The 22734-nt window shown below is 39.8% G+C and overlaps 3 protein-coding genes and 1 pseudogene across 3 annotated transcripts; 1 reads left to right on the top strand and 3 right to left on the bottom strand.

The window, feature by feature from the left end:
• Positions 1 to 224: 224 nt before the first annotated feature.
• LOC125220334 (protein FAR1-RELATED SEQUENCE 9-like) lies at positions 225 to 3443 on the bottom strand. Its single transcript, XM_048122495.1, has 5 exons — positions 3370 to 3443; positions 2819 to 2916; positions 2335 to 2520; positions 1794 to 2118; positions 225 to 1662 (listed from the first exon to the last, which is right to left on the bottom strand). Exons 1-5 carry the CDS (start codon positions 3441 to 3443, stop codon positions 225 to 227), a joined length of 2121 nt encoding a protein of 706 aa, XP_047978452.1.
• A 7450-nt stretch (positions 3444 to 10893) lies between these two features.
• Positions 10894 to 13311, bottom strand: LOC125218623 (SKP1-like protein 1A). The gene is made up of 2 exons (XM_048120334.1): positions 12915 to 13311; positions 10894 to 11331 (listed from the first exon to the last, which is right to left on the bottom strand). Exons 1-2 carry the CDS (start codon positions 13233 to 13235, stop codon positions 11158 to 11160), a joined length of 495 nt encoding a protein of 164 aa, XP_047976291.1. The 5' UTR covers positions 13236 to 13311; the 3' UTR covers positions 10894 to 11157.
• Positions 13312 to 16852: 3541 nt separating this feature from the next.
• On the bottom strand, positions 16853 to 18127 carry LOC125223785 (annotated as a pseudogene).
• A 218-nt stretch (positions 18128 to 18345) lies between these two features.
• On the top strand, positions 18346 to 19847 carry LOC125218251 (transcription factor bHLH47-like). The gene is made up of 4 exons (XM_048119889.1): positions 18346 to 18449; positions 18539 to 18596; positions 19049 to 19176; positions 19377 to 19847. The coding sequence occupies exons 3-4, from the start codon at positions 19081 to 19083 to the stop codon at positions 19737 to 19739; spliced, it is 459 nt and encodes a 152-aa protein (XP_047975846.1). The 5' UTR covers positions 18346 to 18449; positions 18539 to 18596; positions 19049 to 19080; the 3' UTR covers positions 19740 to 19847.
• Positions 19848 to 22734: the final 2887 nt, after the last annotated feature.

Below are 22734 nucleotides of genomic sequence, written 5' to 3'. Positions count from 1 at the left end.
TAACCAAAAATACACAATTCTTATCATTGGGTCATAATAAACGAATATTTGAGTCATGGAAACGCTTTGATTAATTGGGTAATAATAATCCACTATTCGAGTCATGACATAAAACTATTGAATATCAGAATGCCGCATACAAAACAGACCGAACTGAGAAATTTCAAAAAACCTGAAGCTTGGACTGATGTCACTTCTAGAAAAAAAAATAAAATTACATGGTATCAAACTTCAGAATTTCTTCTTGAACGCCGTTTTTCTTTCTCTTTGAATTTGACGCAATTCCTTGAATCGTGGTGACCCCACTCCTGACATTTCTTGCATTGACGCAAAGGCTTGCTCTTAATCTTCAAAGCCTTCTCCACTCTTGACGGGAGTCTACTACCAGATCCCTTCGTGCTGACGACATCAGGTGGTTGAACATCTACTTCCTGGGGTGCCTCTGCCCCATAAAATTCTTCAATTAGCTTCTTCTTCTGTGATGTAGATGTTACTACTCCGCCGGCGAAAATCTGTTGTCTTGCTTCACGAACTATAGATGTCAGCTCATGAATTTGATCAATATTGAAAGATACAGCCTGGTACAAACCCAATATCTCTCCCAATAAAATTGCTTGCGCATTTTTCTTCTCATCAACAAAAACATGCGTTGCTACATCTTCAAATCGGACAGCATGCACAGCCTTAACTAGAGGTGATTTCAACCACCGACCTCCAATCAGATTCTCCGGAATCAAGCGCATCTTTTTGTTCTTCAACACATGAAAGATGTGGCAGCATACAAGACCGATCCTAGAAAACATCTTACATCCACATTGGAACAAAGAATCCTCCACGGATAATGTTACATCCCATGTGTTTGAATAATGATCTAATACCTTGTAAAGCTCAGGACTTGATTCATTTGATATAGATATAAGGCTGCAGTGGTTATACGCCTCCAGAATCTGTTCCTGAATTTCCTTGAATGCATAGTCTGTGAATATTGTTGATGCATGCTTCTCAACAGACCACTCTGTTTTTATCTTTGCGGTAGTATTCACGTCCATATAATCCAACTTTGCGGACTGGTTGCGTTGGGCATCAACAGCATTGTTGAAGTTCATTAAAAACATAACAAGGTTAGCCCTACACTGAGTATACCTCTTAAAAAAACTGTTCTGAGATTCAGAAACAGATGTCGTCTTTATCAGAGAACTGTTAGGGAAGTCCCTAAAGTATGCCGGAACCCAGAACTCTCTAGATTCGAACATAGAAACAAACCATTCAGCGTCTTCAAGTTCATATGTCTCCATCACAGTCTTCCACTTGTCTTCAAACTCGGTGGGTTCAATCAACTCCGACCAAACACATGAATTCAAATCCTTTTTAAAATCAGAATTACCAAGAAGTGATTTAGGTACCTTTTCAGCGACTTTAGCCATGATGTACCACATGCACCATCTATGACGTGTATTCACAAGAACATTTTCAACAGCTACTTTCATTCCCAAGTCTTGATCAGTAATTATCAACTTAGGAGCTAGTCCCATGCACTTGATAAACTGTTTGAAAAGCCATGAAAAAGAGTCTGCACTCTCACTACAAAGCAAACCAGCTCCAAAGGACACCGCACGCCCATGGTTGTCCTTCCCAGTGAACGGAGCAAATATCATAGAGTACCTGCACAGCAAAACAACAAAGGATTAAATCATGAACAAGTAGATCTCGATGTAGTATGATAATATGTCATAATAAACTGAAATCATAGCACAACAGAAAAAAGGTAGCAATTTTAAGTGGTCAACATTTACCTATTCGTTGAGTAGGTAGTGTCAAACGAGACAATGTCACCAAATTGCATGAAATTCTTCTTAGCAATAGGATCGCACCAGAATAAATGCGTCAGTCGACTACGAGAATCAACCTCATACTCGTACGTGAAGGCGTCACAACTTTCCTTCTTCTTCTTCATCTCGTCTATTATCATTTGGGCGTCATATCCTTCAGCGTATCTTCTGATATCCCGTGTGTAGTTACGGATGTCCAACACTGTACACCCAACGGAATCATATCCGCCCATCAATTCAGTCAACAGCTTGAAAGTGAGTGAAGGACCAATATTAGCACCAGCACAATCTGTAATAAATTTTTGGTGTACTGGATCAAGTTGACGATTTAATCTCATGAACTTCTGGTGTTATACCAAAACCATGGGGTAGTTGTGTTCTTCGCTCAAGTGTTGAATGACATAACCACGGTCAGAATCGAATTTGAATGCAACCCGAGCATTACATCCACATTTTTTCGATTTACGTCGTCGTTTGGGTTGTTCATCGATAAATTTCTGCTCACCTTCTCTGTTACACACCATGTAAAACCATATGGTGAGATTATCAACCTTCTTTGAACCGTTCTTCCTTGTGTCAAAGCCGACACGACGCCCATAGTTCTCATAGAACTCAATGGCGTTGTCCAATGTGGGGAAGCTACGGCCAACAAAAGGTTTAAGCTCTATAGGGCATTCTGGTGTATTTAAATCTATAAAAATTCATAATCAGAACACACCTAAAAACTAACGATGAAGTAAAGACAAGTTTTCATCAACTGGATTTAGAATGATAATAGGTCATAATAGGATGAAATCGCGGCATACAACAAGTTCAATTGTCTTATACGGAAATGGGTCATACTAAACACAAAACGAAGCATAGCGGAAAAATCGATCAAATAATATAGGTGAAAAGATTCATTTTGACAGAAGACACTGAAAGACACAGATACAAATATATGAAATGGAGCATAACAAATAAATTAAAAATACAACAATAACCATAACCTGTATTCTCAACAACGTCATCGGAGTATGATTGATTATCTACGTGCGAAGTAGAATTTGTGTCGGATTCCATTCTTGGTGTTAGGATCTGCCAACGACTATGATATAGAATTGAGAATAGAACAGATTAATATGGAACACGATTGGAGTTGGGATCTGCCAACGACGATGATATAGAATTGAGATTGTGAACAAATATATCTGGAACAAGTATAATGGAAGTTTGATGGTACTGTGGCTGAAGAAGATGAAGATACGAAGGAGATGAAGTTGAGGAAAGTTAAATCATAATTCACGCATATGATTTGTTAGTGGAAAGAGACATTGCAAAATTATAGGAGTTGCCATAACAAGCGAGCCATCAGATGTTTTAATAAAGTAACCTTATTGGATTTTTAATGAATAAAATAATAAGATTTAGTTAATAAAGTGAGCCATCAGATGTTTTAATCGCAAGATGATCTCGCAAGATCCTAAGGCTGGAAGTTGGCCTGGATGCAGGTACAGCCACCTTAACTCCACGAGAATTCTCTCTCTAAAAAACTCTCTACCTTCTCTCTAGAATCTCGGTCATCTCCCTCACCCTTGGGTGAGGTGGATATGTGACCATCGTCTCTTTGGCCATGGTTCAGCCCGGAAGGGATTCGGCGGTGAAGGCGGTGAAGGACACAAATCCGTCGCCTCCGCCGAAATGGGTTTTCCGGCCACCCAATGCAAGACGGAAATTGAAAAGGACAGCCACTCCTCACCCCGGAAAAGCTAGTGGTAATACTAAACGTGATGCGCTTGCTTCACTAACGGAGACCGGACGGGTGAGGAAGAAGATTGTCTTCGAGCTTGAAGAATCAGCCGCCGGAATCAATGGTGGAAATTCCCCCGCCGGCGTGGGCAAGGTGAGCTCGCCGACCGGCGATAGAAAGGGAGGCCGGTGGACTAGAAAGACCCGACCTGGTCCGTTTGAGGCCCTGCACCTCTCCATGGGCTTGAACGAAGTGGAGCCGGGAGTCCTTCCATTGCTTGCGAAGGACCTGCGTTTTTCTATGGGCAAGAGGGAAACTTCGACCAAGGAGCAGCCGGAAGTAGCTGCTGGAACGGGGTTGACGAGCGTGGTCGGAGCTCGGCCGGTGGTTGACCGGCCCGTGGAGAATAGTGCCGTTGCACTAGATAGAGCTCAGCCATTACATGTGGTGGTAGATGCAAGCATTGCTACAATGGATGAGGACAACCTCCAGATCGGGGATGGTGCCAATATGCTTTCCGAGTCAACCAATATTGTTGCACCATTTCCGGAAATGCCTAGTCTTGTACTAGCTAGTGAGACATGTGATCTGTCTCATGTCAAAAGCACCCTTGAATTTGAATTTGCTGCTGGCTCATCCTCCTTGGTCGAGGAAGCCATCGTGGGTGGTGAGGCTGACCCCGACGGAAAGCCGTCGGCCGGAAAGCTCGCCGGAAATTTTTTTGGCCCAACATGAGAATGATCAGCCCCAAACTGACAGCCCGGTTCTTGAGGAAGGCAGCATGGCTGCACCCTCCGGGAGACCAATGGAGCCAATGGTCTCTAATGCCAATCTGCTCGGCAATGTGTGGAGCCACCGAGTCAACCCGACGCGTGGGGAGAAGCCCGAGAGCCAAAGCGCCGAGGTAGAGATTAGAGGAGCAGCGGATACCGACCCGGTGACCCTTGATGCCGGCCACGATAAGGAGCTAGGAACAGCCGGGAGGAGCGAGGGAGTTCCATCGCTCACTTTCTCAAACAAAGAAACAAAGTTATTGGCGGACAAGATTGGGCACGCCATCATCGGGAAGTTCTCCCATACCATCCCGACACCACAACAAATCCAAAAATCCCTATCCCACATCCAATTCATTGATGGCTTCAAGTGGAAGTTTGTAAATGCCAAACACATCCTCATTCCATTCCGGGATGCACGAGACTATGGCCGGATGCTCAATGGCCCCAACGGAGCGCTGGTGTGGTACATAGAGCAACATCCTATGCGGGTGTTCAAGTGGACACTGGATTTCGACACTTTCTTTGAATCTCCGATTGTCGTGGTGTGGTGCAGGGTGATTGGTCTCCCAATCCACCTCTATGACCAATCAGCCCTTATTGCGATTGGCAAGCTCTTGGGGAAGCCAATTCAAGCCGACCGAGCAACACTTAACCAAAATCGACTCACTTATGCCCGGATTTGTATTGAGATTGATATCTCGACGCCTCCACCGGAAGAGATCATCCTCAACATCCTTGGCAAGGATACTAGGTACAAGGTGGTGTGGGAGCGCATCCCTTTGTATTGTGTGGAATGCAAGCACGTTGGGCACGTCAAGGATACATGCTTCACATTGAGAAAGAAAAAGGCGGAGCAACCCACGAAGGAGCCTAGTCGACCTTCTCATGGCCGTCGACCCAATCTCGGGTCAGATCCCAACCGACGGGCGTGGAGGCCAAAAAAGCCTTCGTCCGACACCCACGTCCTGAACCCGGATCGAGACACCACATCCAGGGAGGAAACCGAGCCGGGGACAAGCAAGGAGAAGGGGGATGCGGACGGGAAATCAAGAGTAAAAGCACCAATGAAGGTGCAAATCCAAGTTGATGAAGATGGGTTCCAATTAGTGTCAAACCGACGGAAAGGACTGGGTGCAGAGTCCTCCACCAGATATTCTTGCTATTTTAAGTTTAAGAGAAGATCATCATTGGCATTAGTCTGACTTAGGCTTAGGCCTTGATGTCTTTTGATTTCCGCTTTCAATGCCCGGAATAGGAAATGAGATGATTCGATAGTGGGAACTCATAAGCGCTCATCCATTCTATGCCGGTAATAGATTAGTAATTCCTATTCTTTTTCGTAGGGGCTTGATTTCGCTTTGTTAGTGATTTGCAAGTTCGTTTTCCTGTAGTTATTGAGTTATGAGCTTAGCAACAAGCTAGCAATCGGTCACGTCTTCACGTTTCCCTGTCCTTTAATATCTGATTAATACCGCTTCAATAGTCCATTCGGCTTAGGAAGGCACCTGCAGCCCGAGCCGAGGAGAGAATGCAGCTAAACAATCGGTGCAGCTAGGCCATTCGGTATTCGGCATTGGCATGGCATTGAGCGAAAGGATAGAAGAAAAGAGCCAAGCAATAGGCCACGTTGTTGTTCCACGGCATGAGCTAGAGGATAGAGTTAATGTTCTGAGTTTCTGTCCTTCTGTTCTTGATGGTTTAGTGGAGTTGGTTCAGTTGGAAGTGATCGGTGAGCTAAGGCAATCGGGTCCGCAGGACAACTCCGAAGGCCTCACTCGGCACTGAATTACGAGGCTGTTAGTCCTGAGTTCTGAGCCGGTAGGCGACGGGGTGTTGCAGCTAGGGGTATGAGCTACAGGATAGAAGAGTCTGAGTTGTCTTTGACTTCCTCACTCGGCGGTTTCACCGGTTTCTTGTTTGAATGCAAAAACTCCTTGTTTTCTTGCTTGTTTTCCTATTGATTTCTTTATTCCTATATAAAATATCCTTGTATATGATGATTTCTCCTTTACTTGATGTAAAGAATCTCAATCAATCAGAAGTAGGCTTCGCTCCTCAGACTTACCTGCTTCGCGGAATCGCCTATGAAGGACCTGATTCACTCGTGGCTAAGCTTTCTGGGGTCGAGAAGGTACTCTAGCACATCTTCGAATTGATCGAGCTCTTACTCTTCTATTACTTATGAATTGGTCTCTTACTAATCGATGAACCGGGCTTGTTCGCTCTGTATCTTTTCAGTAACAGTAGCGTTCTTAACGGGAAGAAATCTCTTCTCGCAAGGGTGAATTGGATATATCCTACGGGTTCATTCGATCTTTAGTTCCCTTGTCTTCTATCAGTGTAAGGAGTTCAATCGATCTAACCAGCGGGTTAATTCGCTGAGTCTTCTTCCTGGTTTTGAAGCGTTTAACTAGCTCCAAAGACTAGTTCCATCTTCCTCGTTTTGGCAGGTTTAGCTTTGTCAAGAAGTTCCTGACTTCGGCTATAAGGTTCAGGAAAGGGTTATTAGCCCGAAGGCGTGATAACGAGGAGCTACGGAATCTGTAGCTCTAGAGCTCCTTTGGCTAAGCTTCGGTTACTGAGGATGACAGGATTTGAATCTTCTGAAAGAGTTGACTCAAAAGTATCATTTATCGCTAATAAGTTGTTCTCCTGATGTTCGGAGGTATCAGATACTCAGCAACCATCGCTTTCTCAAGCATCTTTTGCAGCTTGATAGTTCTTCAGCGGGACTTTAATTCCGCTATTCCGCTTTACTTCCGATAGTAATCTGCTTGTTGAGGAAGATGGAACTAGTTTGTTTATATTAAGATAAATCTAGATCTAGCTTTTCCGCTTCCCTTCTCCTTTGGAGGCCTCTCCTTGGCAAAAGGATTAAAAAGCAAGGATCTTGTTGCTTGTTTGTTTCTCCTCTCCTCGCTGCTTTGCTCCTCTGGTTCAGGAAAGGCGGGTCGGAAGAAGAGTAGAGAACCGTTGGCTCAAGAAGTTGTTTGTTCTAGTTTTTAGCTTTCAGCTCCTTCGGATCCTCCCGTTGATCGAGTTTGCAAGCACCAAGGAAGTTTCAAATGGCTTCGCCTAAAGGCCGGATAAAACTCCTAACTCCTAAGATTGGAACTTTCTTGTTTACTTTTCATCTTGTTGCGCAGCTCATGGGATTCTTGATCTCGGACCTTTCCGTCGATCATTTTATGGGTCAAAAATATCATTTTTACTAAAAATGATATTTATACACGATAAAATGATATTTTTTCAGCATGCATAAAATGATATTTTTATTCCATAAAATGATATTTTGTTCCATAAAATGATATTTTTCGTCCATAAAATGAGGGTTATTAGGTTATCAACATAAATATGGGTTATGATATGATCAAATCCCTATATATATATAATGTAAATCAAAGCAAATCACAGTCATTGGATCTTGTGATGTAACCGTTAGATTAATAACACGTGTCATCTAATAATGTAAGATTGTGTAGTCTAATAATGTAGCTCGACTAATGATGTAACGCGCATAAGTCTAATAATGTAGATTATGTAGTCTAATAATGTAGCTCGGCTAATAATGTAACGTTTATACCGTAATAATGTAGCTCGGATATTATGATCACAACCATCCAATCTAAGGATCCAAGGGCTGAAAACATAAGGTTATTATAGGATCATTTTTAATTCATTATAGGAAATTTGCATTTTAAAATACACTAAAAAAATCCAAAAATGAACTAGTTCATTTTAAGAATCAGATTACTATATTGAACTAATAATAAAAAAACAATGACCTTAATGGTCTCCTACAATGAACTATTTTCATATAGTTTTATGTTCTGCATTTAAGATTGGTTCTGTGTTGATCACAATCCTATATATAATGGAGATGATCAAAGTAAGAATGCATTTAAATCCATAAATGCAACCCAAATCTTGGCCCTAGGATTAGATGATCTAATGGTCAATATTTAACCAAAAACACGGAAGGTCATAATTAAGCAGTTTTAGGTCATACTATAAGATTTGAGTTTAATGTCATGTTAAGATCATTTTAGGTCATGCTTGGTTGCATGATCTAAAAGTAGACTAACTCTGACCTAAAAATGCCCTACGCATGATGTTGTTCTGTGTTTCTGTATTTAATTCTAGTTTTCATAGATCAAACTTATAAAATCTCGAGTCAGTTCAGTTCATGTTCAGTTGCGCCACAGTTTCCTCCCTTTCTTCCCCGCTTCTTTCATCCGCTAGTCGCAATCAACCGGACTTTCTATCCTTAGAAAGTGCGGTCGTCACATAAAACGATTGCACATAACACTTTGTTATTTAAATGCTTATTATTTGTTACTCTATTTTTCTTTATCTATACTATTTTTTCCTCTTTTATGAATTATTTTATTCTCTCCATTTAACTCAACAAATATCTATTCTTAAATATTGTACCTAAAACAAATTCCTCACACATATCCAGCACGAAGTATATGATTATGAACATAATTGATATTTACAAATGTCGTCAGTTGCGTATCGCGCAGTGGCTGAACTCTAATCATACTTAGAATGAATGCCCCTAATCATACTTCAAAGCTATTTATTTATCAATTTTGATTATTGAATTAAAAATTAATTAACATAATCTTTATCAAATGTATATACTCCCTCCGTCCCGGCATAAGCGAGACGTTTCTATTTTGGCACAAGAATTTAGGTAGTGGTGTTTAGTGAATTAAATTATTAATAGTAAAGTAAGTGAGAGAGTAAAGTAAGAAAGAGAAAGAAAGAAAAAAGTAAATGAGAGGATAAAGTAAGAAAGAAAAAGAAAGAATAAAGTAAGAAAGAGGAAAAAGTAAGAAATATAAAGAGTGAATAAAGTAAGAGATAGAAAAAGTAGGAGAGATAAGAGGAAAAAGTAGGAGAGATGAGTAAGTTGATTGTTGCCAAAAAGGAAAACGTTTCACTTAGATTGGGACGTACCAAAAAGGGAAACATCTCACTTAGGCTGGGACAGTGGGAGTATAAAGTTATAATATAAATTCTTACAAATCTTCTTGGGTTTAACTTTGTCATTGTTGATTTGAAAGATGTTGAAACAATTATCTTGAAGAAGATGTGTTGTCGGTCCCTTCTCTTACTGCAACAATTCTCTAATTAGAACATGGAGTATTAAAAAATTGATTAGGAAAGTTGAATTTATTATAATTACTTACTTGGTTGTTTTTGGAATACTTATAGCACATCAAGTATCATCAAACATTTTCACGAAATAATGACTTTGTCTAACCAAGTAGAAAGTCATAAAATATGCAAAGTTCAAGTTGTGATCTTTGTGAAATTTTTCGCCCATCCATCATCCAATCACAATCTTCCAGTTGTCACTTTTGTTTCCCTAAGAGTGTCTCCGGTGGCGCCCCTCCCACTAGGACTTCCCACAAAAACTGTCTGCCACGTCATCACTAGCCCTTCCCATTTTACTGCCACATCACTAGGACTTCCCCCTGCACTAGGACTTCCCACTAGGATTTCCCACAATTATTCAATTACGGACTTAAAATTTACGGAATTAAAATATCGACACGGAATACGGGAAAATTCGAATACTTCATTAAAAAAATTACATAATACTTCATTAAAAAAATTACATAATACTTAAAAAAAAAATTACATAATACCTAAAAATTACATAATCATAAAAAGTCGAGAAATACAACCCTCGGCTCTCACTCCTCCTCGTCCTCGTCCCCGTCGCCTCGTGCCGCTGCCTTTTGTACACAGGATCGTGCGTGCTAAACCACTTACTCGTGCTCTGCATCAGGGTCATCGTTAGCTGCGCGCAGGCGAAACGGTCGTTACCTGGGCCTTCTGGGGCCTCCGATTCAATCTCGTAGGACCCCGCTGCCGCTGCCGCTTCCCCTCGCCATCCGCTGCGCAGCCTTTTGCCCCATCGGGCGACGACGACGGCGAGAGTCTGATCGTGGTAGCGGGGCCACTTCCTCGGCTTCGGGGAGCTCGTGCGAACCAGCACTGCTGCTGTACTCACCGGAAGAGTTGATCTTCGTCCGCTTCCAGCCCGAGTCAACACCCGCACAAAACCTTTGCGATTCCCTGACCACGAGAAAGGCCTCCCATTGGTCAAACTCTTTGAACTTCAATTCTTTGTCGGGATACTGGGCCATGGCTCGTTTCTTCACATCATCCTCAGACATGCCGCTGGTTGCCATGCGCATGTTGTTTTGGTAGAGGGCGGCAAAACGACTGAGCTTAGGCCTCAACCGAAGCCACTGTTTCCGGCATTGCTCGGAAGTGCGAGGCTTCGCCCCAGACGGTTTGCATATGAGGTAGTAGGCCTCAACCGAAGCCACTGTTTCCGACATTGCTCGGACAGGAGTATCATAAAAGTAGATCACCAGCTAGAGGCGAGGGGTCAGTTTGCGGTAGCTTTATTAAAATCGTGTTTTCACGAGTCTTGGATTTCATAAATTATGAGGATTAAATTATTAAAAAATGCCAAGCATTTATAACAAAAGCATATTGAAAAATTATATATTTTCCATATTGTCGGGAGAGATTATGAAAATGTTGCAAAATCCAACTAAAGAAGAAGACTACTATACATCAATTCTCGGATCGGAACCTTGTAAACTGACATTTCGTAGCTAAGTCTCGATTGAATGAGAACCCTAATCACAAAGCAATTACAAATAGATATACCCAGTCAAAAAGTTGGAGTCATTCGTATGAAACCAAACCTAATATCATATTCGGTTCAAATATTAACAAAATAAGCCATATGCAGCAAATGGCATTTAAATTGCAATCCAAAATAGTTTTACTTCTACTCGAAAGCCCATTGGTTCTCTCTCCGGACTTCTTCTTCTTCTTCAGGAGTAAAATCATTCTTGATGTTGAATGTTTTCCTGATCTCCTCTGGAGTTTTTCCCTTGATCATGTCAGCAACTGTTTGGCAAGTCAAATCCAAAAGGCTCTTGATATTCAGATAGTTCGCAGCCTGCAAATGTTTAAAATAGTTAAAACCCATCATCATCTTTATCTTTAGGGAAGGTGCAACGATTCACTGAGGGCATATATATCCCCGCAGTTAATCACCAAACAAGTACTAACTACTATACAAGCTATATTCTTCTTCATTTCAAAAGTGAAACCATCAACATTCAAAATGTACAAGCTTTATATACCCACAAGCACCAACGTACTAAGAGTGTAGCAAATCTCAAGGTAGAAGAAAAGTTATTCAGGTTCAACGATTATCAAACTGCTGTTTTTCAGTAGATTGCTGAACAAACAATGATTAGAAGAATTTTTTTTTAAATAAACATATGAAAAGACCAATAAACGAGAAGAAAAACTATACATACTCAATAAGTCTCAGTCATGACCCATCTGGAGACATGTGTGCAGCAGTGGGAGTGTCATCAAGTACTCTAAACGTTAACCAGTGATACATGTATGGTGATCCTTGTTAAGCTTCGGTGAATTACAAGATTCATGGCATATAAAGGTTCAATAAGATCTCTCTAATCTATAACCAAAATTAGTCTCTATCTACTTATAGCAATTTTTTCTCTCTAATGAATTAGGTCCCCATTTTCCACCACCAACACCACTTTTTCTCTCTATTAACCAATTTTGCACTAAAGCCCGTGTGTCTTCCACAGCCAAGACTATATTTTGCATTAACACCAGTGTCTTCCACAAAATAAGACTATTTTCTTGTGGATAGAGGTAGTACTACAAAATAAGAAAAAAATAAAATAAACAATGCACAAGAGAAAAACTAAAAAAGGATGTAATAAAGTAATGTGCTGACTATTGCTGTAAATGGGCAAAAGGAAAACAACATAGTAATAGAATATAAAGACGGCATAAGATTTCACAGAGAAACTTCACATATTCATTGGCAAACTTAGGGAAGAACTTTTATTCAAGTTCAGCATATCACAAACGAAAGGAAAAAGCATATAGTATAGATAATCGAAGCTGCGCTTCAGGTAAACTTCAAATTCCATAAAACCACTAAAAAATCCTAGCCATATTAATCTAATGACAGTAAACAAATACTCCCTCCGTCCCGCTTTAGGAGTCCCGGTTGATCAATTTTGGGCGTCCCGCTTTAGGTGTCCCGGTTGAGATACATTAATAAAAAATACCTAAAAAGTGTTAAAAGTGGGTCCCAACATCCACTACAACTAATAAAAAAGTGTTAAAAGTGGAGTCCCAACATCCACTATAACATTTATTTATTGGACACTCAATTAAAAGTGGGTCCCAACATCCACTACAATATTTATTTATTACACACTCAAACACCTTTTTCTTAAAACATGTGCCCGACTCAATCGGGACTCCTAAAACGGGACGGAGGGAGTAACATAAACATTAAACAGTACACAAGTTAAAACCAACTACTTAAAAAGTTATAAAGCAGACATTATGAATTTGAAAATACAAAGGCGAAAGAGTGATAAACTAATTATGACACTAATTGGAAACAAAACGCAAATATAAAATACATACAAGTAGCAATAAATAAAGCCCTATTCTGGTAAAGAAAACAGCAAAAAGAGATTATACCAAAATAAGGTCGAACAGCGTGGCCTGATCGACTTTGACGAAGTCGGCGTCGAAAATCTTGAGTTCGTCGTCAGAGGAGACCTTGTCCTCGGACTTGGTTGAAGCAGAGGCATCGACGTGCTTTTTACAGTACTCCATGACTTTGGAGAGAATTTTTCCGGTGACGTTGGGGATCGGAATGATGTTGTCGACGCAGTCATCCTCGATCATGTGCTTGATCGTCTGAGACTCCACGGCTACCGCCTCGTCCACCTCAAACACCTCGCCATCGGAGCTTCGGAGTGTGATCTTCTTGCCGGTGTTCTCCGATGCGGATGCCATTCGTGAGAGAGATTGTTTAAATTAGGGCGAAAAATTTGGGAATCGCGGATTTCGAGACTATCTTGGATTTTTGCTACAGCCTTATATAAATAGGGGAACTTTCCCAGCCCATACTAGACCTGTTTAAGAGCATCCGCAATGGTTAATAGGCCAGCCATAGGTCAGCCATTCTCTCCTCTGCCACGTCAGCAACACTAAAAAAACCACCTGCCACGTCGATTTAGGCTAGTCATAGGCCAGCCATAGGCGTACCGCAATAAAAACAATTCAAAATATACTACATTTACTGAATTAAAATTGCGATATACGCGAATTAAATTTACGACACATATACGGGAAAAATAATCCATTCCATTAAAAAAAAAAGTACAAAGATTTTTTAAAAAAAAATTACATGATTTTTTTTTAAAAAAAAAGGGCTTCAACACCCGAGCCCCGCCACTCTCTACTCCTCATCGCCGTCGCCGTCGCCCTCCCTCGTGGCCGTCGCCGCCGCCGGTGCCGCCACCCGTGTATCTCGAGCCCACGTCGGAACCCCCCTGCCTCCTACGTCGCGATCTCTAAATCAAAGCACGCATGCTCTCGAGCATCTCGAAAAGAATCCTCTTCTCCGTGGGGGTCGGTGGCGTTCTTCACTCTCAGAAAGACCTGTAACATCTGAGCCCGCGTTTGGTTACGCGAATGGAGAGTGTACGCGAGTGGGGCGGCTGTGGGAGGCGTGGAAGGGAGGCCCTGGACCTCGCGAAGGCGATAAGGGGGGATCCGCCCCTCGCGGCCAGCTGCGCCACGCCCTGATCCCAGCGGGCGGGGGCGACCGAATAAATGAAGGAGGGGATGGAAACTCACTCGACGCTCGGGGGAGGTCGTGGGATCCGCGGCTTACCGTTGTAGTCGCCGCTATAGTTAAGTCGCTACTTCTTCGGCCACCGTCGCACCGCCGGAACTTCGAGTCCTTCAGCACCAAGAAGCACTCCCAGAAGGTGAACTCCTTATACTTCCCCCTCTAAGAGGCCGGCTACTCGGCTATCCTCCGGGCGTCGTCCTCGGTCTGCCCACTTTTGAGCCGACGGAGGGCGTTAGCGTACAAATTCGCAAAAAGCGGCCCGCTGCGGCCAGTCGTTCCCACCCCTTCCAGGACCTCCTCGTTGCGAAGTCCTTCCCCGTGCGGGCGATTGCCTGCGCAAGAAGCGGCCTTGATCTTCGCCCATGTTGACGAAAAAAAAAAAAAAAAACGAAAATCGGCTACCGGGCCGATCGGGCCTCTGCAATGGCGGCTAGCGGATCGGCTAGCGACGAGCGATCGGCCAGCCCACGCCGATGCGCTCGCCGATTTCGCGCTGGTCGATTGCAATGGTTCGGCTAGCCGATCGGCTAACGCGACAAATCGGCTAGCCGGTCGCTAACCGACCATTGCGGATGCTCTAAATTAGGCAAATTCTACGCGATTTAATAATAACACAATAATTATCAGCACAAAAATTAACAACAGAATAAATTCATTAAGGAAATATACCAACTAGGATAAAAGTCTACAAATAGTATATCATAAATTATATGGAAATATACCAACTAGGAGTATAATCATACATTAGAAATTAATTATATGGAAAATTTTTACACCTTCCAATTATAATAGATGCACTATACATGCGCACATAGTTAATTAATATAGAGAGTGTTATATTGCTAACTCAATGCTTAATTATTAATTACAACTCAATAATAACCATTAGATATTTAAATTAAAGGGCCTAGATCATCAACAACGAAATGTCAATACGATCAACAAAAAACGTCAATAAAGCCATAGAATTAATTCCAAAAAATATCAATAGGGCTATTAATGTCAAGTTAGTTATAACTAACTTTTAAAAGAAATCCCAAAACTTGAAATTCATATAACATATATCAAATTACAGATAATTTTATAAGGATTCCAACGATATACTACATACATATGTTCCGACGTCAAAATTTGACAAAAAAAATCTAGAATTTTCGTATTTTTCGTACACATGTTAATGTCAATGCAGCTAAGATAATATGTCAATATAAAGCATATACAATATCAATCCTAAATTGTGCATTGTGTTGATATTTTCGAAACACTATATTGACATTTTCATCCAAAACCCTAATTTGGAGTTTTTTTTATCTTTTTCGATTTAATTAATAAAAACGAAAATTACACGTGGCAAATTGTAGACCACATGTTTTCTAAAATCATATGCCCTTAAATTAGTTGTAGTTAGCAATTAAATAATGAGTTAGCAATTGATCACTCCCCTGCGCCAGAACTCCATCTTTTTTACTTAAATATTTAATTAAATTTTCTTCAAATTATGAAATATTTATTTAAAATAAGAAACAATATCATTATATAATGGATCTGAAATTATAAATATATTAAAAGTATATAATAATACATTTAATAAAAGTAGTAAATTTATTAGTGTATAAAAACTTTTAAGAAATCTCTTTTACAAAAATTTGGTTTGGGTTGTATGTTTGTACCTCCGTCTCACAATAGGAGTACACATTTAACTCGACACGGATTTTAAGAAATGTAAACTGAAGTGAGTTGAAAAAATTAGTAGAGTAAAAGTCTCACTTGTACTCCATTCGTCCACAAAAAATAGAGCAATTTGTGTGTAACACGGGTTTTAATGTAAAATTGGTAAAGTAAGAGAGAAAGGAAAAAAGTAAGAGAGAAGGAGCAAAAGTAAAGGAGAAGTAGTGTTATGATGTGTATGGTTATTATTTGTTGAAAACTTTCCATAAATGAATGTGCTCTATTTTTTGTGGACGGCAAAAAATGGTAATTGTGCTCTATTTTATGTGGACGGAGGGAGTATTTATTAGTTTCATAATGAATGTGGGTGGAATGATTTAATAAAAATGTGGAGCCTACTTACCATTTATAATAAAAGTTAAAGTGGACTCTTATTATTGGACGGACTAAAATAGTACTCCCTTCATACATGAAAAATAGGACACATTGTGAATGGCACGGGTTTTAATGTGAAATTGGTAAAGTAAGAGGTCCAGAGCCTTTGTCCTAGCGGCAAGGAGCTTAGACATCAATGTATGAGGTGCCGAGTTCGAGCCCTCTTAATCTCAGTTGTAATTTCCTCCTTTCTTAGGAGTTTATATATAATATCCTCCTTCATATAGGAGTTATTTTTAAAAATAAAAATAAAAAATAGAAAAATTAGTAAAGTAAGAAAGGAGAGAAAAAAGTATAGTGTTAATGGAATGTGGGGTCCATATTATTAGTAAGAAATAATGGAAAAAGTAAGAGAAAAGTTGTTGAAACTTTCCTTTTTTGAATGTGATCTATTTTTCATGGACAATCAAAAATGACAAATATGCTCTATTTTTTGTGGACGTCACTCACCCTGACTCAAATAGGAGTTGATTTGCCTCTTTCATATAGGAGTTTATTTGTATAGGAGTTAATTTTTAAAAAAAAAAAAAAAAAACCATCCCCTTTTAAGGGGTGAGTGACTCATTTCTAATACTCTCTATTTATTTGAGTGTATTTGTATAGTTGAAATAAACTCACATGAGAGATTGACAGAAATGAGTCACAAATAAACTCAAATAAACATGAGAGATTGACAGAAAATCAACTTTATTTCAAATACAAAGCAACATGACAAATGAAAAGCTACAAATAGACGTCTTGAACCAAGGTATCCAAACAGACGTAGTTTCTTGATACTTCTTGTATGCCTGAGCCCGGTAGTCCTGTTTCAACATTCGCTCATCGACAAGAATTGTAACGTAGGCCAAGCACAAGCTATTAATGAATGCACCATAAAAACTCCACCCTGAATCCAAGTTCCAAGCAAAGACCGCCAATCCCCACCACCACAGCTGCTCGCCAAATTAGTTTGGATGCCGTGAGTAGTACCACATACCCTCATCAAGATTTGGCACTAAGGACTGTCCGAGCTGTTTCCGCCTCTCGTTTCTGCTAACAAAATTGTGAACCTGCGTATCTGCGAAATATGCAACCGTGACACCAGTTAAGCAAACTAGGGCAGCAGCTACATCCCAGGCATTAATCTGCATGTCCTTTGTGGACAACATAGAGAGGCAAGCATATTCCAATCAAGAAAACCTGCCATTCCATCAAAATCATAAAAGAAAAACATTTATTAGCATAACATTTTTTAGCATTATGTTTGTTGAGGACATTCATCAAACAGTTCAACTACAACCTGCTGCGAAAGATAGACAGCAAAGAATGAGATCCACCACCAGTTTGTGCCGTATTGACGCCGCAAATCGTTAAATCTCCAGTCTTCTCGTGCACCCCACTGCCACCTTTCGCGGCGGAAGTAGCTGTGAGTGAGTCGCAACGACCAAATCCAGGTCAAAAGAATCACGAGCCTCGATCTCAAAGCATTGGATTCTGCAATTGGGTGAGTTGCGAAGTAGTGTACCAACATTACAGGTATGACCGTCCAATACAAATCTATCATCTGCAATAACCGACGGTGAAAAATGAAAATTGGAAAATTGAATAACGAGGTACAATACAGTTTTACGGAACAGACCCAGTGGGTGGATTGGAGGAGACCCACAAGCCAAAAGAGTAGATTGACATTGAGAAAAAAGAGAGCGTTGGCTAAGATAAGAGGGTGGTGGTAGCACCACGCCCAGAGTGGAGAGAGCGAATCGGGTGATTCTGTGGCGGAGCAGCGGCGGAGGGAGGAGAGATAGAAGAAAAGTGAAGGGAGAGGAACAAGAAGCGCAACCGCGGCGTTGCGGAGATTGTTGGGGCGGTGAGGTTTGCAACTCGATTGTGCCATCCCAGCAAACTCTGCTCTTTCGGATCTTGCAAAACTGTCTTAAATTTGAGAAAATCAGATGCGTGGGGGCTCATATTGCAATCCGAAAAATGTAATGACTTTGTTATTTGTTCTATTTATGGGAAAACAGACATCCGTGTCGACGTGTTTTTAAGTAAAAACACCAACCAGGATGGCATTTTACAAGATTTTTTAAACTCTTAGGGTATGATTGGTAGGCATTACAAACTCATGATAGCTCATAAAAACCCACATACTTGGTCAACAACTCACCTTCTACTCTGTTTGGTAGCAGACGCTGTAATCTCAGAACCCGGTAGTAATTTCTCGGATCTCACCAATTTTGGCAAAATTATCAGCGGCTCCAGCAAATCCTTATACCAGAAATTTTGAGGTATTACGTTTTCTCAGATTGACCGATTCGATGTTGTTGTTTTTTATCCCCAATTTACCCCTTCTGATTTCCGATTTCAACAAACACAGATTTTGCAGCACGAGCTCCTCCTTCGCGGCTGTAATTTGAGCGATCCGACCACCGAAGGTAAGCCTTAACCGGAATCGCTTATTTGTCCCCAGTTTTAATTTCAAATTTTTGGGAGTAATACATTATTCAGATCTGAGTAGAAATTGATTTACTTGCTGTCTAAAAATCTGTGGTGCTTGAAAATGAGTTTGATATCTGGCCTTGTAGTTATTGATTTGTACTTAATTTGGACGTGATATTGTACTCGCCGTTATTTCGCTGAAGTTGGATGTAGGGGTGTCCGATGTTTTATTTGGAAAGGGTAATTCATTGGTTGTGTTGCGTATGAAACTCTGTGTTGATATGTTGGTTCTCACGATCTGCAAGTGGCTGTGTTGTTTATGTACTCACTTTCTTACTGGTGCTTCTCCATCTGCGGATTCAGAGTTTGTATGAACCTCAATTTCAGTTTGAATCACAGTTTGTGTGATGTTAGTTTGAGGATTGTTATTGTTATGAATGCAATTTAGATGTGGATCATCAGAACAACGGCAAGGCATCTATGCTGAGAGAGATGATCCGTCTCCTCGGCGAATTGGTTACTCAGATGGACAGCCTGAAAAAGGAGAATGCAACTCTCTTATCGGAATATAATTATGTAAGATCTTGACTGATGCATTTTTGAGATGAATCCTTATTTGTTTGTGTTCCCTCTTTGTTACTTAAATAAACATGATTGATTCACATTCTTAGAATTGCGTTTCCTACTTTGTTAATCAAACTGATTCACAAAGTTTGGTGTCTTTCAGTTCTTGGAATACTGCCTGAGCAATCTTGGTGTGTGAACTGTGGTGTCAGATCACAGCTGAGAAGAATGACCCCGTCGAGGAAGCTTCTGGTTTAGATGCTCAAGTGAAGGGGCTGAAGAGAGAAATAGACGAGAGGGCTATCTGTTCAAACGCACATGTTTCTCAACCATCGACAGCACAGTTACCCGAAGGCCATGTTGCAATGCCACTCATCGGGCATGCCTCAGAGGCGGCAGCCCCTGTCGTTGGTCCTGTGCTGGTCGTGCCATTGCATCACAAGCCACAACTCCAAGGCTTCGGTAACTCCTTCCCAGGTATGGATGGGCCTAAGGTTCCCTCTGGTGTGAGCAAACCGCGAGCACGTTACCCTTTGTCGTCTGATTCTTGGCCTTCTCATATTCTCACCAAGTAGTGTAGAATGGAATGGTTAAATACGTAGAGAGTTAGTCAAGCAGCTTTAGTGCTGAAATGAGGATCAAATGGAGCATTTTGATGTTTGAGTTAGAATTCGATTTTCTTTATATATTGGTTAGCATTTGTTTATATGCTGAAATTGGGAAGGAGATGGCGCCAAACCAGAAAGATCTCCGCGCCATGTTGAAGATATGCAAGGACGACAGAGGGCTATGGAGTCATTTCGGGTGAAAAACCAAGGGTATAATTGGCAACACTGTGTATAATATCATGTTTGCAAGTTGCAGCCAAATTTCTACCAAACAATGTATTAACTAACATAATATTTCTACCAAACAGCAATCAAGCTGAGCTAATCTAGTTTACTAATAAAAAAAGTCAAATTTGCGGAAACTTAATAAAAGCCTACAAAACCTACCAATCGCACCCTTATTGTAAAACGCCAGTAAAGTTGGCGTGTTTAATTTAAAAACGTCAATTCCGCCGGCGTGTTTAACCAATTATTGAAAAAAAAAATTCAAATTCATAATTTATACATATTGATTCGGTTGGTGTGTTTAAAAGATTTTCCGAAAAAAAAAATAAAAGTTAATTCAAAAATGCCAACATCGATGGCGTATCTTATCAGAATGGATTATATATCGGATTCTCCTCCCCAAATCGCCATAACTTATCTTCAACACACACAGCGGCTTCGGTGCCATTCTTCTCCCTCCCTCTAGCAATTGCATCAACAAGGAGTGAATCGGTGTCATTCTTCCGCATATTTGATATATTCTTCGGTTAGTATGCTTATTTTTCACAATATTGGAGTAATTGTTTGGTAGCTATCTAGGCTTTGTATGAGTTGTAAATTGAGTTGAAATTTTGTGTTGCATTATTATTTTGCGTAGTGGCTTGTTTGAATGAATTATTGGTGATTAATAGTTGAGATATTGGTGTATAGTTATGTGGTGTTCAGTTTCTAAGATAAAATAGTACCAAGATACAATCTAGAATTGAGTTGTGAGATTATTTTAGTCATAGGGGGTTAGTTGATTAGTTATCCCACGATTATCCATCTAGAATTGAGTTGTTGGGTTGAATCTCATGAACCAAACACACTATAAATTTGATTTCGGATATAATCTTGCAAACCGAACACCCTCTTAGGATATAAATTTGATTAAAATTGGGTTTAAACTAAGTAGTGTTGTTCTAGCTTAAAATTGGGCAACTTGATTGGGTTTAAGTGGCTTATAAATTGGCGTTGCTTTATTTGGGTTTAGGTGTTACATTATTTGATATTGGGTTTAAATTAATAGTCACGAATTATTTAAATTGTTTAGGTTTATGTATATTGTTTATTTTAAATTGTGAATGTTGTGTAGGTGAATTGGGTTCAAATTTTGTGCAAGTAGCTTATAAATTGGTTGTGCATTATTTGGTTCCATTTTGAGATATTGGGTTGAATAGTATCCAATTATTGAAATTGTTTAGGTTTATGTATTGTTTAATTTGAATTGTGAATGTTGTGTAGGTGAATTATGCCAACATCATCTACTTCTCGTCAATGACTTTTATGTGGTCTTAAGGACCCTTCTGTATTGTATCTTCAGAGACAACACTTCTTTCAAAATATATAGGCAGGAGTTGAATCACCAAAAGTTCGATGTAGAAGATATGAAGGAATTATTTCGGATATTCCCGTACATTCCCGTGTTTTGGCGATAATAGATGAGATGGGCTTTGGCGGCATATTGAGGTGTGGCCAGCCAAAGGACATTCACCATGTCACACCTCAACCCTTCTGACGTACTTACAACTTACACTTAAAAATATTTTTATTAGTGGTTTAAATGAGCCACAACTCAGCATATATAATTTCTACCTTTTATTTCACATCATACAAATATCAAACACATTCTTTCACCAACATATATAACCATGAACAATAAATATCATAATTGATTTTATATCCATACGCATATGTCTCTCTGTTCTTTATTATTCTGTGACAAATCAAGCTTGGTATCTGCCCGTGATTTCCATTGTATATGACCCGAAGGTCTCTTTTAATTGTTTAACATTTCCACGAAGGTCCCTCTTTGCATATCTTTTCATTGACCCGTAGGTCCATTATTATTGTATATGACCCGTAAGTCTATTTCCATTATCATTGACATCAGACCCAGGGCAAGCTTGTCACATCTCCTCTTTAATCCAATGATGCAGATAATTTTAATGCTATATAAAAACATGTCCATTGCACCATTCACATATCCATTTCTCATTCCACCAAATGATTCCAACACAATATATAGAACATACACATATTAGTTTCACACCATATAATTCAACTACTCATTCAAATTCAACATATAGCAATCAACCGCATACTACATGTAATGTAGTAAAAGTAAAAGTATGATTTATACATACCTAATAATCAACAAAAAATCAACTCTAACTCCCAATTTCGTCTCCTGATTTACAACTTTCGATCATATGCTCAAACCATGAATTTATTTTTTTCTGGATTCCATATTTTTTTCTCTCTGTCAATTTTCATTTTTCCCTTTTAATCGCCTTCCTCCTCCTTTCTCTCGATGTTTCCTGCCCTTTTACTATTGAAAACTAATATCCATTTTTGTCTAAGCAAGATTGTCCATTTTATAAAATATAAGACCGACTAGTGTGAACGGATTTAATATATTTTTTTCCTTTTTTTCTCTTTCTCAAGATTATATTAACTTATTAATTTATATTATACACTAATTAATAAATATGCATACGTAGCCGTAGACATCTACCAAAATGTCATCTCATTTACAAAAGATGTGTATTAAGCATACACGTGTATATATACATATTTTCATGCACCCTTTCTTTTTAAATACACATATTTAACTATACATTTAGTATATTTAACAACCATATATATTAGCTAATCTAAAAAAAAACCATAACTTGGATGCTTTTAATTCCACATATGTATCCTATTTATTTCACTG

The sequence above is a fragment of the Salvia hispanica genome, chromosome 4 (assembly GCF_023119035.1).
Source record: "Salvia hispanica cultivar TCC Black 2014 chromosome 4, UniMelb_Shisp_WGS_1.0, whole genome shotgun sequence".
Classification (NCBI taxonomy): Eukaryota; Viridiplantae; Streptophyta; class Magnoliopsida; order Lamiales; family Lamiaceae; genus Salvia; species Salvia hispanica.
This window is presented reverse-complemented; position numbering and strand designations above follow the sequence as displayed.